Below are 17,057 nucleotides of genomic sequence, written 5' to 3' on the forward strand. Positions count from 1 at the left end.
ACTATGCCAGTTTTTAATGATGCTGAATATCTCATTTTGGAATGAAAGTTTTAACAGCACAAACATCATTTGTGTTTATGTCTGTCCACATTACCAAAACAGTTGGAAACTGCAGCCATCTGTTATCTAGTGCTGTGGTCTGCAAGTGTCCCAGCCTTAAGCAAAGAGACTGTGATATTTGTTGGTTTGACACTATTATGTTAGACATGTTCTGCTCGTTGTGTGTCTGTGTGTGGGCAGTGCGAATGAGGTGGAACAGAGGGCAAAACTGAGAGACTGTGTACAAAGCTTAAGGACTATACAATTTTTTATCAGAGGGGAGGAGGGTGAACGTATCATTTTATTGGTTTAAATAGCAGCAAACTCCTCAATTGTCGTTTGAAACAAAATAATGCTAATGGCAGAAGCACTTGTCACTGACTCTACAGATGCTGTAGTGTTCACTACACTACTAGTAATACTACAGTGCTGGACTACACCAACTTGTTGTGAGTTTGGCGCTAGAGGAAAGGTTTTGCTCATTAAAAATCAAAGGAGCAAGATTGTGCTCAGCTTTGTCATGGTCATCTGTCTATTTGATTATGAAACATTTTGGCCTGAAGGTGGCAATATGTTAAATATGTTCACCACATGAGAAATTATTTATTTATTCACTTATTGTTTGGATGGAGTGTCCCTTTAAGTCAAAATAACACAACTATAGTTGTGATCGGGTGTTTGGGAGACAAAATATGTGCTGTTGACATCATGATAAAGTAGGCCTTACTCACATTCTTGTTGTCACACAGTACATCTACCTCATACATACTGTTTTTATTACCTTATATTACTAGTGTGATGCAGTAGACATATCTCATACTATTATTGTGACACAGCAGACCTATCTCATACTGCTACTGTGACAGAATAGGTCACCTGTGTAACTTGGAGAGGATACACAGAATGGAGCTTTTCCTCACAGCATGAAAGTGTTACATCATGTTAATATGATGCTCTCTGCCTACCTCATACTGCTACTGTGATATATCAGAACTATGACTGCTGAATATGACTGCTGTTGTCAGAAATCTCACTAATTCTTAGTTATTTTCATTTGGTTTTTGTTCTCATACCATGTCACTAACTCTCCTGTCATTTCAGATCCTGCCACTCCCTCTTGCGATGCAATCACTTCATTAGCTTCACCTAGTTTTTCCCGTCTCCTCACCTGCTATTGTGACAAAGAAGCCCTGCCTCATGAAGTTAATGTGACACAACTTCTCAACTTATTCACTACACTGGGAAACCTGGAAATAGTATATAAGTATACCACCCCCTCCCTCAACATGAGATAAAAGACATTAGAGAAGTCATATTGTTGGCTGATGAGATAGGCATTCAGGAACAGTTGCTCTGACTGAGTACATGAATCAGCATTCTTTCCAGTTCAGAGCAGGCCTGTCCTAACCACCGGCTAGTGTCTGACTGTTGGTTGAGGAATCTATTCTGAGCCCCGTGCTGGTGAGTCAAACCCACAAGAGAGAGAGAGCGAGAGAGAAAAGAAAAGCTGCATGTCCCGCTACCCTCATGTGTTGGTTGCATCAGTCAGCGCAGCATAACGCAAGGTCTTCACCATTTCTAATAGTCAGTCAAAGTAGTGAAGGTATGAGAGTTAGCTGACATGTCTTTGCATGCCCATTTTTGCCTTGGGCAGGCACTTCTAACACCACAAACACATGCATTCGCACTCCTACACTTCTGAGGATATTCTTAAACTACAGCCATTTTCTTAACTCCAACTTTCTAATCCATCCTCACCACTACAAATGCTTAACCAGTCTAATGGGGGAGAGGTGTCATTTCTAAATCTTATCTGAGCTCTAAAACAAAAACTTCCTTCTTAATATGATTCTAAAACCTAAACCTAATATTAAACCTTAATCTAGCAAGATGCTGCATACACAACATATTTTATGTAATTTACAGACTGTCAAAAGGCTACACATTAACTTTTTCGGAGCCAAGGTCAACAACATCCACTCTCTGATGTCCAGCTCTTCCTCCCTCCCTCCTCCTGTAATTGACTCTCTGTCTGGGAGCTTGCTGTCTCTACTCCATTTTAAAGGCATCAGGCAGAGTCACATCACGGAAATCCTCAGGAAGATGAAACCCTGCACTTGTGCCCTGGACCCCATTACCACAGCTCTGCTGAAATAATAAATCCCCATTCCAAGCCCTTTGATCACCCAAACTGTCAACCTTTTCCTTCAAACTGGTACAGTTCCATCTTCCCTCAAGGGAATCATCCACACCCTCCTAAAGAAGCCCACCTTGGACCCAGAAGTTCTTGCCAGCTACAGACCTATCTACAACCTCCCTTTCCTGTCCAAGGTGGTTGTTTCTGAGCTTCAGGATTACCTTAAACACAACAACCTATTTGAAAAATTTCAGTCAGGTTTTCATTCAACAAACAGCACTGAAACAGCTCTGCTCAGGGTTGTGAATGACCTGCTGATGGCTGCTGATGCAGGGTTCCCTTCTCTCCTGATTGTCTTTGACCTGAGCCCTGCAAATGACACTGTGGATCACACTATCCTCTTAGAGCGCCTCTACACCACCATTGGACTGTCAGACTCTGAAGTGGTGTACAGCAGCTACAGAGTATGTTTTTCTGGAAGGATGCAGGTCTAGATCACTCCCTGTCACCTGTGGTGTTCTGCAAGGATCGGTTCTCTGCCCCATCCTACATACTCCCCCTTGGATGTGTCATCAGCAGACACAGGATGTCTTTCCATTGCTATGTTGATGATACCAATCAGATCAGATTGAGTCATCCCCCATACCTCATCTTACCTTTGACAGCCAGGACATCTCCTTTCCTCCTCAGTCACTAATCTGGGTGGTAGGCTTGACCCATAACTGACTTTTGATGACCATATAAAACATCTGTGTAAAACCTCTTTCTACCATCTCAAAAGCATCTCTAAACTGCACCCCTCTCTAATCCTGTCAGATGCAGAGTAACTTGTCCATTCCTTTATCTCCTCAAGACTGGACTACTGTAATGCGCTCTTCACAGGGATCACTGGCAGGAGCATCCAGAAGCTCCAGTACATTCAGAACAGTAGTACTAGAATCCTGATGAGAGTGCGAAAACACAAACATATAACACCAATTCTGTTTTCATTGCACTGGCTCCCTGTCTCCTTCAGGGTTGACATGCTACGCCCTACCTACAGGAACTGATCATACCACAAACCTCCACTCGCATCCTCAGATCTGCCAACAACTTGCTCCTCAAGGCCCTCAGTACCAAGCTCCGCACCATGGGGAATCAAGCCTTCTGCTCTGTTGCACCAAGCTTGTGAAACAGCCTTCCTAACCATCTGAGGGCAGCACAGACCCTAGTCTCTTTTAAAAATGGCTTAAAAACCTTTCCATTCAGGGTGGCTTTTTCATCTTAACTCTTGTTTTCTTTATGTTGTGTGTTCTATGTTATTAATACTATAGCACTTTGAGTTTCAGTATGAATGAAAATGAAATGTACTATTATTGTAACTATTATTATTATTATTAAAAGCACTGACAGCTAATTCAACAACCAACTCATCATTCTGATAGGTGAAAATGTATTGCTGGTGTGCAGTATAATTGCTAAGATAATACACAGACATTTTACAAAATTAGAATACAAAAAAATGGCATATGGTCAAACAACAGGTCAAAAAAATAAGCAAACTGTCCAATGATCAAAGTGCATTAAGCAGCTTCAATGAGCTATTTGGAAAACTTAGTTGAGTAAAACCCACAACAGATCTCAGTCCATGTACTAGATTGGAAGCAGTAACTCCATAAACCTGTACAGTGAAGCAGTTGCTAAATTGTATGCAAAGCCGTACAGTGAAGAAATCAATTGTATTGTATGTAGCTGATTGTATTCCACAAGGGGTATACAACAGAGCAGATATCTGTGTACGCTTACTCCTATCTTCTCTCCTCTCCTTCATTGTTTACAGTAAAACTTTATCTAGATATAGATAGATTCAGAATGCCACAGGCATATATTAATAACTGTCTTTGCTAGACTATAAAAACTTAAGTGGTTGTTTTTGCATAATTTGAAAAGCACGTTTGATGTAGCTGACATATATAAGGTTGCAGCATGAAATATCTTAATCTTTATGTTACTTTGATTCATGTGAACATGGTTGAACAGTCTTTATAAGCTTTCCAATGATGTGTTTTTCACAGCAGAAAAAAACTGTCCATGTAATGACTCATTGTAATATTGTTTTTCAGTATGTATGTTCTGAAGACTTATATTATTGTCAAAATGTGGCTGAATACACAGTTTCTGTGTTGCACTGACAATTTTTGATAATTTTATTGCACCTTGATTCTAATGGGACACTGTGTTCAGCCATATTTTGGTGAAAATACGATTAAACATACTGTTGGACAGCAGATAAGTGGCTTACACAGCAGTAGTGGTTTGAGCAGTTTCTATGGAGGATTTTCAATGTCATGTACATTCAATCACATTGAAAGGCATTGAAACTGCCTTCAAGCCGACCATAACCACTGTGCTCCATCACTGACATTACAAACTTTTTACAGCCAGACTCTAGGCTTATAGGATGTGAAGGGTTGATACTTAAAAAATGTTAATTTCAAAACTTGTTGGTATACTAATTAAAGTCCTTCAGTGATGAAAATATCCTTACTTTAGAGGGCTTTTCTTTCTGTTGCTGTAAGAATTTATTTTCAGACACTTAAAAATGTTAATGTAAAGGTGTTCACTTACGCTTCATCTGGGCCATGCGTGGGCACCTGTCCTGTGAATTTAGAATAAATACATAAATAAAACATTTAAAACAGTGTTAACAAGCATATTATTCATATTAAGGTGTTACTTTTTTACAGTGCAAAGAAACATTTAAGGATCATTGATGACATTGGTCAAATAAAAATGCTCTCTGCATAAGGTACTGATCTAATTAAGACTGTACATACCAGATGATGATGAAAAAAACTGCCAATCATGAAAGGAGTTTCATTCATTGATTTTGTAAAGTCTCTAAATGACACACTTATCATTCAACTCTTAGTTTAGACCCTAAGTAACTAAGTCATTACATAAATATAAATATGACCCTTACCTAGCTTAACGTAAAGTACGCCTGTGGCAGAGATGACCTTGAGCGAGTTGGAGGCGACACACTGATAATAGCCAGTGTCTGTAGTGTCCAGGTCCTGGATGCGGAGCTTAGATCCTGATTCTGTTTTGCGGATCATTATACGTCCCTGCTCCTGGACGACAGGGGCATCGTTCTTCAGCCAGCGGATGATTGGTCGAGGGTTTCCAATCACTTTGCAGTGCAGCGTGGCTGTCTCGCCCTGGAAGTAGGTGATGTTGTTGACTGGCTCCTGGAATTCCAGGAAATAACCTTGAGGAGGTGAAACACAATGAGTTAAAGGTTTGAAGAGGCATTTGGAATGAAAAACAGGTAGGATGGGTTTTATAGAAACCTGCCATTTATGGAACATTGTGTCAGTTCAGGCAGAGCACTGATGTGCACTTGCATTAGTTGACTGCCATCAGCTGCTTCATTCATGCTTCATCATCAGTGGCTCGTTCATCAGCTGTTTGGTTACCAACTGACTGGTATCAGCAAATCCTATTCATTCAGTTATACAGCACAACTATGACAGACTGGAGTGCATTTGCTGCCAAAACCACCTCCAGACATTAATTGATATGCCTCTTCAGTCCTGGATTACATCAACACATGCACTGACAGTGTTACCATCTGCAAACAGATCAGAACTTTCCCTAATGAGAAGCCTTGGATGAACAAGGATGTTCCACTACTGAAAGCATGTGACAGCTCTAACTGGGCTAATCTGAAGAGGGGTATCAGGATGGACAAACACAAATACAAAGAACAGATTGAGGATCACTTTCATGACAACTCTGACCCCTGAAGCACGTGGCAAGGCATCCAGGAAATCATTGACAATAAATCAAAAAATACTGCTCCTCCAGTCAGCAATGAACAAACTCAATATATTCTATGCTTGTTTTGAAAAAACAATAGGAAAGTGGCCATCAAATCAAATTTGATGGCCACTGCACGCAATCACAATAAAGTTGAATCTTATCAAATCTAATTACCTCCCACTATCATTCTGCCGATATGCTCATAGCAAAGCAGTTTGCTACTGCAGCTCTCTCCTAGACCCCAACCTCCTCCTTATGTGCTATTTTTGGTATTGTTGATATGACTAAGATTTAATGTTTATGTATGTGTTTGTTGATACAATGAGTGCTTGGATTCTTAAAGAGCTCCCTAGAAGAGCCATTTCCACCAAATCTCTCATTGTATAACTATTAACTATAAATCACAGATGTGTACACAGAGGTTTCCTGTACAATGAGGGATTATTAGCAACATTTAAGGTATGCTCACTTTCAGTTTTACGTCCAAATAAAGTGGTTTAGATTATCTGGATAAACTTTGAACTTTGACTGCTCGTGCCTATTGACCCATCTTCTTGTCTTTTTGTGGTTGCTTTCTGTATCTCAGGAGTTAACATGCTGAGAACAATGAAATCATGAATAATAGAAGAGATATCAAGTTTTTTCAAGTGCACAATGGATACAGTATTGGTTTTCTCAGAATACCAACATTTTGATATGATACTGAAATCATATATCAAGAAGCCAGATGATGAACATGTACATCTCATGGGTATGACTAAAAATCAAAAGAGAGGTTCAACTTATGCTGAAGTTTTCCCCCATGGTGGTAGCAACTAAACGTGTATATCCTAATTAAACCAGTAAAATATTCAATTCAATTCAATTCAATTTTATTTATATAGTGCCAAATCACAACAAAAGTCATCTCAGGGCACTTTTCACATAGAGCAGGTCTAGACCGTACTCTTTAACTTACAGAGACCCAACAAAAATATGAGTGAATATAGTGTTTTCATGATATGTGACCTTGTACTTAACAGCAAAATATTAAACATGATAGGGAATTTGACAAACATTTGATATTTTTACTAAATGAATTTCCATTTCTCTGTCACCATCATAATGACTTCATTTTGGAGTGAGATGTGATTCTGTGGTTGGTGTTCAGTGAACAACTGCCCCAACTTAGCTTTTGTACACTTTCTAATTTTACAAGGTTCACATTTCAGTCTCAACAGTGACAACAGGGCTTTACAAAAAGGAGCCTGTGACTCCAGTCTGTCTCCATGCAGAAGGACAAGAGAAATTCTACTGAAGCAAACAAACAACTGAACATGTGGCACCAGCATTAAGCAGCCCACAATGCTCTGAATGGAATCCAGGTCTACCAAAGAGGTTGATGAATCCTCTGGCAGGGGCCAAAGATGGAATCATTTACTTAGAGCTAACCAAGACTATCATGACCAAAGTCCTCTGCAAAAGATCACAGAGATAGATTTAATCCTTGTTTCAGAAGATTTTCACTATTGTCTGATTCACCCAAATTACAAAAAAAGTTACATCATCAAAAACTGTTATCTACAACAATCCTCAACATGGGGACATGGAAGCCTCCCGGATAAAGCCACAATATTGTAGGGGCATTGATAATTCTTGGTATTTGGTATTCTAACTTGTACTTAAGGCTATAATACCCATGAACCTGGGTGCAAATCAAAGCCAAACATTTGCTTCATAGTAATATAGTTCCTGAACTGATCCAAAGTTAATCTAAAATCCATAAATTTAACCTCTTACTTCAGCCTGCCATTAGCAGCATGGCAAATTCTCTGATTGATTGAATGTTTCTTGCCATAGCTCATTTTCCTAAATTTGCTACATATATAGTTTAATGAACACTGGATTTCTAAGGCCGATTATGACATTTAAGAGTTTAAAGGGGAACTATTATGTTCCAGCTCTATGTTTTTATTTTGGACTCCACTAGAGTAGTTTTGCATGAGTCACAGTTCAAAAAACTCCTTATTTATTTTATACAGGCACTTTATGCAGCCCCTCAACTCAGTTTCTGTCTCTAAACAGTCCGTTTTAGCTCCTGTCTCTTTAAGGCCCCCCTCCTGATGAGTCCACTCTGTTCTGATTGGTCAGCTTCCTGGAAGTCTGCTGAAGGGGGCAGCAGTATCAGTCATGTTAAGTTACTGCTGATACAAACCCAACATTTCCTGCTTTACTGCTTCAAATTAAAAGCTTTTAAATGACTAAATAACAGGAGACTTTTAATGTGAAGAATTTTCAGGAAAGGAAACATGTTCCTCACCGAATTAGCAGAGGTTTGTTAGCAGCAGGTCATTCATAAGCCTGAGTAGAGCTGTTTCATTGCTATGTGCTGAACGAAAACTGACTGAAATTTTTCAAATAGGTTGTTGTGTTTAAGGTGGTCCTGAAGCTCAGAAACAACCACCTTCCCCACCACCTTGGGCAAGAAAGGGAGGTTGTAGATAGGTCTGTAGCTGGCAAGAACTTCTGGGTCCAGGGTGGGCTTCTTGAGGAGGGGCAGATGGGGATGTATGATTTGAGCAGAGCTGTGGTAATGGGGTCCAGGGCACAAGTACAGGGTTTCATCTTCCTGAGGATTTCCACAATGTGGCTCTGCCTGATGCCTTTAAAATAAAGTAGAGACAGCAAGCTCCCAGACAGAGGGTCAATGACAGGAGGAGGCAGAGACAAAGCGCTGGACATCAGAGAGTGGATGTTGTTGACCTTGGCTCTGAAAAAGTCAATGAAGCTGTTACATCGTTCTTCTGTAGCCTCAGTTGCCTTATGTTTCTTCATTACCAGGAACACACACACATTGTAGTTTATTTTCACTCAATCCTATAAACACCATCCTGCTGCCAGAAATACTCACTAGAGCACCAAATGTGGATTCATCCACCACTGAAAGTAGTCCCCAACAAATGCACTGTTCCCTCCTCTTTGAGTAATCTACAGTGACCAGTCTTTTTATAAAAATGAAACTATGTATTTGTGATATCTGTGCCTTTTTAAATATTTATATCTTCAATAGGAATCAATAGGCTTGGAGCTGAGAGCAATAGACAGAGTAAGGAAGGAATTATTGAGAGACAGACTAACACGTTGTTGGTTTGAGTTTTTTCATGGAATGGGTTTGCTCTTTAATCAAACTTCCACAACTTGATGGAATCTCTTGCGCTTATGCCACTCTACAGGCAAAGGTTGGTGGTCACAGAAAAGGACAAATTGTAACAAACAGTTCAATGGGCCACTTCTCACAGACTGCACCCAAAGAAGAAAGTGGAGCACATGATTCACTTTAGCAATTTATTAAGGTGCAAACGACTAACGTTTCGATGCGCGCTGTGTCTTGATCAGAGTCAAACAGTAATGGCATAGATTGAAAAAGTTAAATACCCTCCTCCATGGAAGAGTATCTTCTTTGGGTGCAGTCTGTGAGAAGTGGCCCATTGAACTGTTTATTAAATCTTCCACAAGTGTCCAGGTCCATTTATGGACACAAAGGTATCCTTTTGTGACAGACAGTGTTGCCTACAGGCAGTATCTCTGCTCGGGTTTGCCGAGTCCTGTTTATTACAGTATCAGTTGTGCCAAATATTTAGATTTAGATTTAGAAATTCATATTAATATTAGTGTTGGAACTCTGCCACTGACATCACTAGTTTCTCCTGAACTTCACATGCAGATGTATCAACATTCGGTGAGCTCACTAAAATCTGAATCAAACAGCACATAGTGATATTCCCTCTTCAGATGTTTTTCATTCTGTATTCTATTTCTCATCCCTCTATTTTCTCTGTTTTCTCCATTGGAGCACAGACATAAACAAGAACTGACTCCAAGGCCCATCTACCCCAAACACACATTTATCTTTGGGTGAGCAGGACATGTGGACATTCATGGTGAAATCGATGAAAAATGTCTTTCCCTTGTGACCACTTTTGTCTGGTTTGGAAAAGCTGAAGATAAAGGATGTTTCTTTGAGTGCTGCAGAAGCCAAGAAACTGCTGTTTTTTTTCTTCTTATTTGTTTGTTGTTGAATTTACTGTATCTGCATTCTGATAAACTAATAAGGGAAAACTATGTATAATTTTAGATAAAGACAGTAAAACTGCTTAGATTGGACTGACTTCATATAGTAACAATGTAGGGTTAGTGCATATAGTATCTATGAATATCTCCCGCACAGTTCTTTCTATATTGATGTAAACCTACTCAAATTAAAGCTGAGACTTGGCACTTTAATAAAGTATCCATTATTTTATTTCAAACTTAATGTACTAAAGCACAGAGCCTTAAGAACAAGGAATGTGTAGCTGGACTGTAAATATAAACAATTGCAAAACAAACTCTGAGGGAGGTCTTAAAGAATGTGAGCAACAATGAGTATTCTACACATACACATAAGTGAACATTAAATCTTAGTTAAGTCAACAACACCAATGAGGATGTTGGCCCCAGATTAGTGCTCCCTCCAAAAATTGATTACACCACAAGCTTGAGTTCTGCAGTCAGAAGAGAGAAAGATGTGAGTGTGGCTGACAGCAGATGAAATTAAGCTGGATAAAAGGCCTTTGGTAATGGAAAGAGAACAAGAGAGAGAGACAATGAAAGAAAGGAAAAACAAAGGTAAACGAGGACAAAGGCAAAATTGTACACAGGCCACTGGAGAGTGGGCAGTGAGCCACTCATACTCCAATTGGAAAATTACTCCAGCTCTGTTTCCTCTTTCTGGAGGCCCGAAAAGTTGCTGGCTGCTGACCAACTGTTGATTCAAACAATTCTGCTTCAAACAGCCTTGGAGTCAGACAGATACAGGGTTCTTGTTATCCTCAAAACACTGGCAATAGGGTATTTTTTCCATTTAAATTGATGATAATCGCAGGTGAGACAGAGAGAAAGCAACATATTTAACAAAATTGCAGTTAAATGGAGCAATGAGTAAAATGGGACCTCATCACCTCATAGAGCCATTCAGTCTGCCCAGAAAATGAACCTTTTCCCTGCACTATCAACTCATAGTGGCTGGTCAGGACACCTGTATGGAGGGCCATTGGCCATTGCTTCTATTTGTTGTGATAACATCAGTGACCTCACCAAGTAAATAGCTGAGCTCTGGCAACACTGTGAAGTTGCTACATCAAAGTTCAACGGGTCAAGAAACACAGACGATCAGTCCAGTTAAATACAAATTTAAAACTGCTATAAATTAAAATACAGTATTTAGCATTTATATTCAGTATATAAACATTTATAAATACACTATAGTGTAGTTATAAGCAGATATAAGGACATATTTAAGTGTTTATTAATGTACAGTATTTGTCAACAATTATAACTTCTCCTATGAAGACATATTTTATGTTATTACAACTGTGTTTTAGTACATTGTCATTCATTTTCTGTTTACAGCAGCAAACACTTATGGATGTCCACAGGAGAAGTTGTAGTTGTTGACTAATACATTAATAACATTTATATCTGTGGCAACTACATTATAGTGTGTTATGAACCATTTATTCAATATCTATATACTTCTTATGAAGGCTAAATATGGGGGGGGGTTAAAGTAAGGTGTTATCTCTATATGGAGGATATTTTTGGTCATAATTACAATTGAAGTCCTAATAGAAAATTAAAAGAGATTATTTTACTACACTACTAGGAATGATCAGGCCATAATTAAACTTAAAAAGAAAGAGGAAATTGAAAAAGCAAATTTAAAATTTTAAATGATATTGAAAATGTGACAATGAAGAAAGTGACATTTCCAAAAAGCTTTTCCAAAAGGGGAAAAATCAAATATGAAACTCAAATTGGGAAATGGAAAAGCCTAAATGGAATTACCAAAATGAAAAGTTTAAATAGAAAACTTTACCATTTGGCATTTGACATTTAGCATTTTAAATTTGATCATTTCCATTTTCCATTTTGCATTTGCCATTCTAAATTTCATCTTTTCCATTTTCCATTAGGCATTTGCTATTTCGCATTTGACATTTGGCTTTTGCCCAAATGCTGAGGGAGGGTTTGAACTAGCTGGGGTGCAGAGGCACCTTATGGACAGCAGGGGATACTGACTACTAAAGAGCACAGTGAGTTTAGCAGAGCAGTATGAGTCCAAACTAGAAGAAGAATTGCACCGTGTTCTGCCATTCACATTGGCTGTTCACAATGGCAAACTAGAGTTACCCTCATTGCTGAAAGAGGCACTGGAAGTTCTTGATAAAGAAAAAACTTCCAGTAATGGCAGGCCACCATCGTCGTCAACCACCACCTTTCCCCGTCCATTTACAAAGACAGAACGCATATTCAACTCCCACTCCTGGTCCTCTGTGTTATGATATATAAATAGCTGTAGATCTGCGCTTCTAATGGAGCTGAGGCATGACTGAGATTCAAGACCTGGTGTGGGAACCCTCTGTTGCTGTAATAGTTTATTTTAACATTTTGTAATGAAGTGTAATGAAGAAACAGGGTACAAATATAAATAATTTTACTGCCTCAACAAATTAACAGTTAGATTCTTCCATAGACAACAGAACAAATGACTAACTCTGCATAATCATACTGTAATAGCAGTAAAACAGTAAAACAGGATGGGCCGAGTACTGATGCTTGTGGAACACCAGAGGTGACAGGGAATGATCTAGACCTGCATCCTCTCATAGTAAACCATACTCAGTCCTTCTGGAAAGGTAGGACTGAGCCCACTTAAGTGCAGAGTCTGACAGCCCAATGGTGGTGTGGAGGCACTCTAAGAGGATAGGGTGATCCACAGTATCAACTGCAGTGCTCAGGTCAAGGGGAGTCAGGAGAGAAGGGGACCCTGCATCAGCTGCCATCTGCAGGTCATTCATAACCCTGAGCAAAGCTGAAGCTTGCTTGTGAAGATTTGAGACTTGAAAACACCCTGCAATTAGCCAAACTAGATAGAGTTCCCATGTTGACTTTCCAGAATCACATGCTATGATGAAGCAAAAAATACTGTAATGTAGTCTTCTGTCAGTCATAATGACAGTGCTGATCATTGATAGATCCTCAGCACTGCAGAGCTGACGCAGGAATGTTTTGAGATTTTCTACAGTACTCACGACTCTCTGCTGGGATCCCTATTAGCTATGCAGATTACTCTATAAGGGAATAAAAAGAAACATATGGGGTGCAGAGACAATGATAAACACACACACACACACTCGCACGCACGCACACACACACACACACACACACACACACTCAGAAGTCCTCTGGCAGCAGCCAGACTCTCGAGTTTACGCAATGGAAACCAGAGATGTGTGCCCAGCTTCCCATCCTGGCCACAGCAGAGCTCTCCACACAAGAGGCAGTGAGGTCACTGTGCAGCTCTATAATTATAACATCTTCATCCTTCATTTAAGGATGTACTGCAGCAGGGGGAATGAGTGTATGAGGGCAGGGAAGGGAAGGATAGATGAAACAGTTGACGTGCAGATCCAAAAGAGCCTGAATGTTTCTTACAGTTGTGATTAAAGGACTCAAAGCAAACACTGAATTCAATCAACATCTCACTGCTCTGGATTCAGGGTATGTCATGATAATATGACCACAAGAACAATGCGAACTGAGGGAGTAGGGAGAGACTGTGTTATGTACAGATTATATAGGCATTTTGAATTGGTGATACAAATAAAATAGACTCATATAGTGTCACATTCAGGAACCCTGTATAACTTGGCGCTACCTGACATACCATATTTGTCTTTTATATAAAAATGGATACTAAAGCACTGATGTAAGAACAATGATGCTACTTATATACAGTATAGGTGGGGGCAATATTAGCAGACCAATAATAGATGCCTGTGGCACATTACTTTAAGTAAGAGGGCTTGATTTTCGATTTTGAGGACGTACAGTTGATGTCCTTCCAACAGCTGCCATGCTCATAGGTAGAAAAGGCCATACTTGGTCCTGCTAGCATGCGTTATCGATAGTCGACTTATAACTCTGTCTTCATGTGTGGTTGTTTGGAAACAACACATCTTAATAGTTCTGACAGAGCATAAAATAACCTTTAGCCTCACTGGCTATTATGTGGCTCATTGTGTGGGATGAACCTCGACCTCAACCTGAACTCTCAAGATCCAGATATTTCTGAAGTGGCACTGGGATATTGTTACTATTTTTAGGCATGTGAACACCTGAGACAGTACAGGTATTTATGACAGGTACATGTATTTCTCTGATTTTACCGCTGTGGGTGAGACAGGTGGTCAGAGGATGGAAACCAACCCCATTTAATAACTGATTAATGAAAATCGATAAAATTGTAATTTATGGACTCCATGGATTACTTCCACCATACAATATAGAGCTGTGCACTGAATGGAAACATCACTGTAGGGCCACAGTATAACTCTCAGGGCCAATATTATGTAATGTACGAGGTTATTGGCATAAAAATGGACATTAAAGTACTAATAAGGCAGAATAAATATATTTTCATATACTGTAAATAGTACTGGAACAACAAAAGAGCGCTGTGGCACTTTATTACTTATGGTATGAAGCCTTGATGTAAAGAATTATGAATGAAAAATTCATAATACAAAGAATAATTATAGTTATATAGCTTTTGTTCCAGATTTTTTCCCTGCACTACTGTGAGTGACCACTGGGGCAAATTGGCATCAAGGCTGAGTGGCAGCCCTGTATCCAGCTCTCTTAATCATATACTGTAAAAAAAATAACAGATGTAGCATTGTGAAGTCATCCATTGGTTTGTGGACTCCTCTTTTGAATCCTTGAGTTTGCACTTGACCGTCACCATCTTGGATTTTTGGAGCGAGATGTGACCATATTTGGACGAGAGGGTGGAGCTGACCCTAACGCTTGCTGCTAGCTTGGTTAGCACAGTGCATTTCCAGACTACGGTTAACTGTGATAATGCTAATGCTAATTCTAATTTTTACTAGTGTAACAGACTAAATGGGGTCATAATTTACTGTATTGAAGAAGACATGAAACTAGCGATTGAGACCACAAACTCATTAGGAAAGTGTTTACTGAGGTAATAAATCAAGTGAGAAGTAGGGTAATTTTCTCATAGACTTCCATACAGTCTGACTTCTTTTTGGAGCCAGTGGAGTCACCCCCCTGCTGGCCATTAGAGGGAATTCAGGTTTAAGTCACTTCCGCATTGGCTTCACTTTTCAGACCCGGAGCTACCTGCTTGCTCTTAATACATCCATGGTCAAAGGTAATGTAAGAGTGCAGCACAATATTGTTTTTAGTGAGCACTGGCACCAGCTGTGTTGACATAATGACAGTCTGTAACACACACAACACTGATATAACACACTGCAAGACAAAGACAGAAACATCTTCAATCAGGTGAAAAAGTGTCCAGTCCAGATTAGAATCATATGTCTATATTTATGACTTGCTGCCTAATTATGGCTGTATTATTGTGAATCAACACTTCCAACTCTCATTTCAATCACCATTCTCTCACAGAATCTAATGCAATAGAGAAGCAGTGGTAAAGGAGGCATGCCAGCATGTACGCTGGGCTCACTTTCAATAATCCACAGGGAGATTCAGACATCATCAGTCTTGGTCAGGAGCCAAACTATTTTGTGACTAGTATGGGACTTTTCTGGAGGAACGGCTGTCTCAAATATCAAGGCTGAAGTGCCTGATTGATTAGTCCTAACCCCAAGAGATGGAGGTAATGAAAAGCAGCTTTTTCTCAAAGCTGGATATCTGGCAAGCATCCAAAACCTGGTCCACTCAGACCACCAGCTTGTTTATCTGAGAAATGACTACTCAGGAAATGCAGCAAATGACAGCCAAAATGTTGGTGTCAGAGCTAACCTAGCTTCAGAGCAGAGATATTCTTAGATCAAACAGGTATTTGGCAAAAATATATCAAATTGTTCTCTTCAGCTGTCAACCATTGATCTACTGTTGCCATACTTCAATTTTATGATTGCGGATGGATAACAAGCCTTAATACTTTGTCAGTAGCAACCAAAATGCATCATAACACCAAGTATTGACTCTCAGATTTGGTTGGGTGATATGATGAAATGAAATATGGTGAAAAATTGTGAGATGAAAGAAATTTGTCAACAGTCATATATTTTGCCATGATAGCTATCAAACCTGCAGGAGTATTAGGCCATCGTGGCCAATACTACAAATCAATGAGCAGGACTTCTTTATGGTAATATTAGATTTTGATATTTTTCTTCTATGTATTTAGTTTTTTATATTATATGTTATTTAGGTCACATGCAAACAACTGAGGCATCTCCAAGACAACTAAGCAAACTTAATTCACTGATAAATACTGTGAGATGCAGCTAGAAGCTCTGGAAAAAGCCTAAAAAAAACTGGATTAGCCATAAATAAACTAATTTAGTGATTTTGTTTACAAAGTCTTCTCAATTTAAGTTCAAGAAAATGTACTGTATAATATGATATACACCATTCATATATATTATATATACAATAAATGATATATATATATGATGTAAAATGTACATTCACATGATAATCTATTCCACATGAATGCAGACTGAAATACAAATAGTGACCACTCTTGCCACACTTACTTACTTACTACTTAAATCAGTGACACATATAAACAGTTTGCTTTGAAGCTACTCCTAAAATAAGGGAAGAATAATTACACAGAAATCTCTGCAGAGCTTCCTGTTTGTTCTAAAGAATGATTCTAAAATGTTCATGAAAACTATTACTGCTGACTTTGGTCCCTGGAGAGCTAACGGCCAACGCAAACAGTCCTCACGTTGTACCATGCCATTTCCATACCCTGTTATTAAACAGACCTTTCTGCAACAGTGTTGAAGCTTCCCCTTAAATTATAGCATGATTGATGCTCACAGGCCAGGAGGCTGCACTCAACACCCACCATGCTGCACACAGAGCTAAGCTGAGAGGACAGGGCTTAAAAACCAGAAGGCACAGCCATTAACAAGCTGTTTCTAATCATTAATGAACTCTTTAATACAGCAGAGAGGCCTGATTGTTGCCATGAGTTCACCAACTCTGA

General features: G+C 39.3%; 1 protein-coding gene across 2 annotated transcripts in view; it reads right to left on the minus strand.

The window, feature by feature from the left end:
• ror2 (receptor tyrosine kinase-like orphan receptor 2) overlaps nt 1-17,057 on the minus strand; it is a 65,229-nt gene that overhangs the window by 19,366 nt on the left and 28,806 nt on the right. For both annotated transcript variants that reach the window (XM_042395267.1, XM_042395266.1), the window contains 2 exons: nt 5,139-5,426; nt 4,784-4,814 (listed from right to left, as the gene is read on the minus strand). In XM_042395267.1, the coding sequence (XP_042251201.1) occupies nt 4,784-4,814; nt 5,139-5,426 (319 nt within the window). The remainder of the gene's footprint in view (nt 1-4,783; nt 4,815-5,138; nt 5,427-17,057) is intronic.

This window comes from Thunnus maccoyii, chromosome 19 (assembly GCF_910596095.1).
Source record: "Thunnus maccoyii chromosome 19, fThuMac1.1, whole genome shotgun sequence".
NCBI lineage: Eukaryota > Metazoa > Chordata > Actinopteri > Scombriformes > Scombridae > Thunnus > Thunnus maccoyii.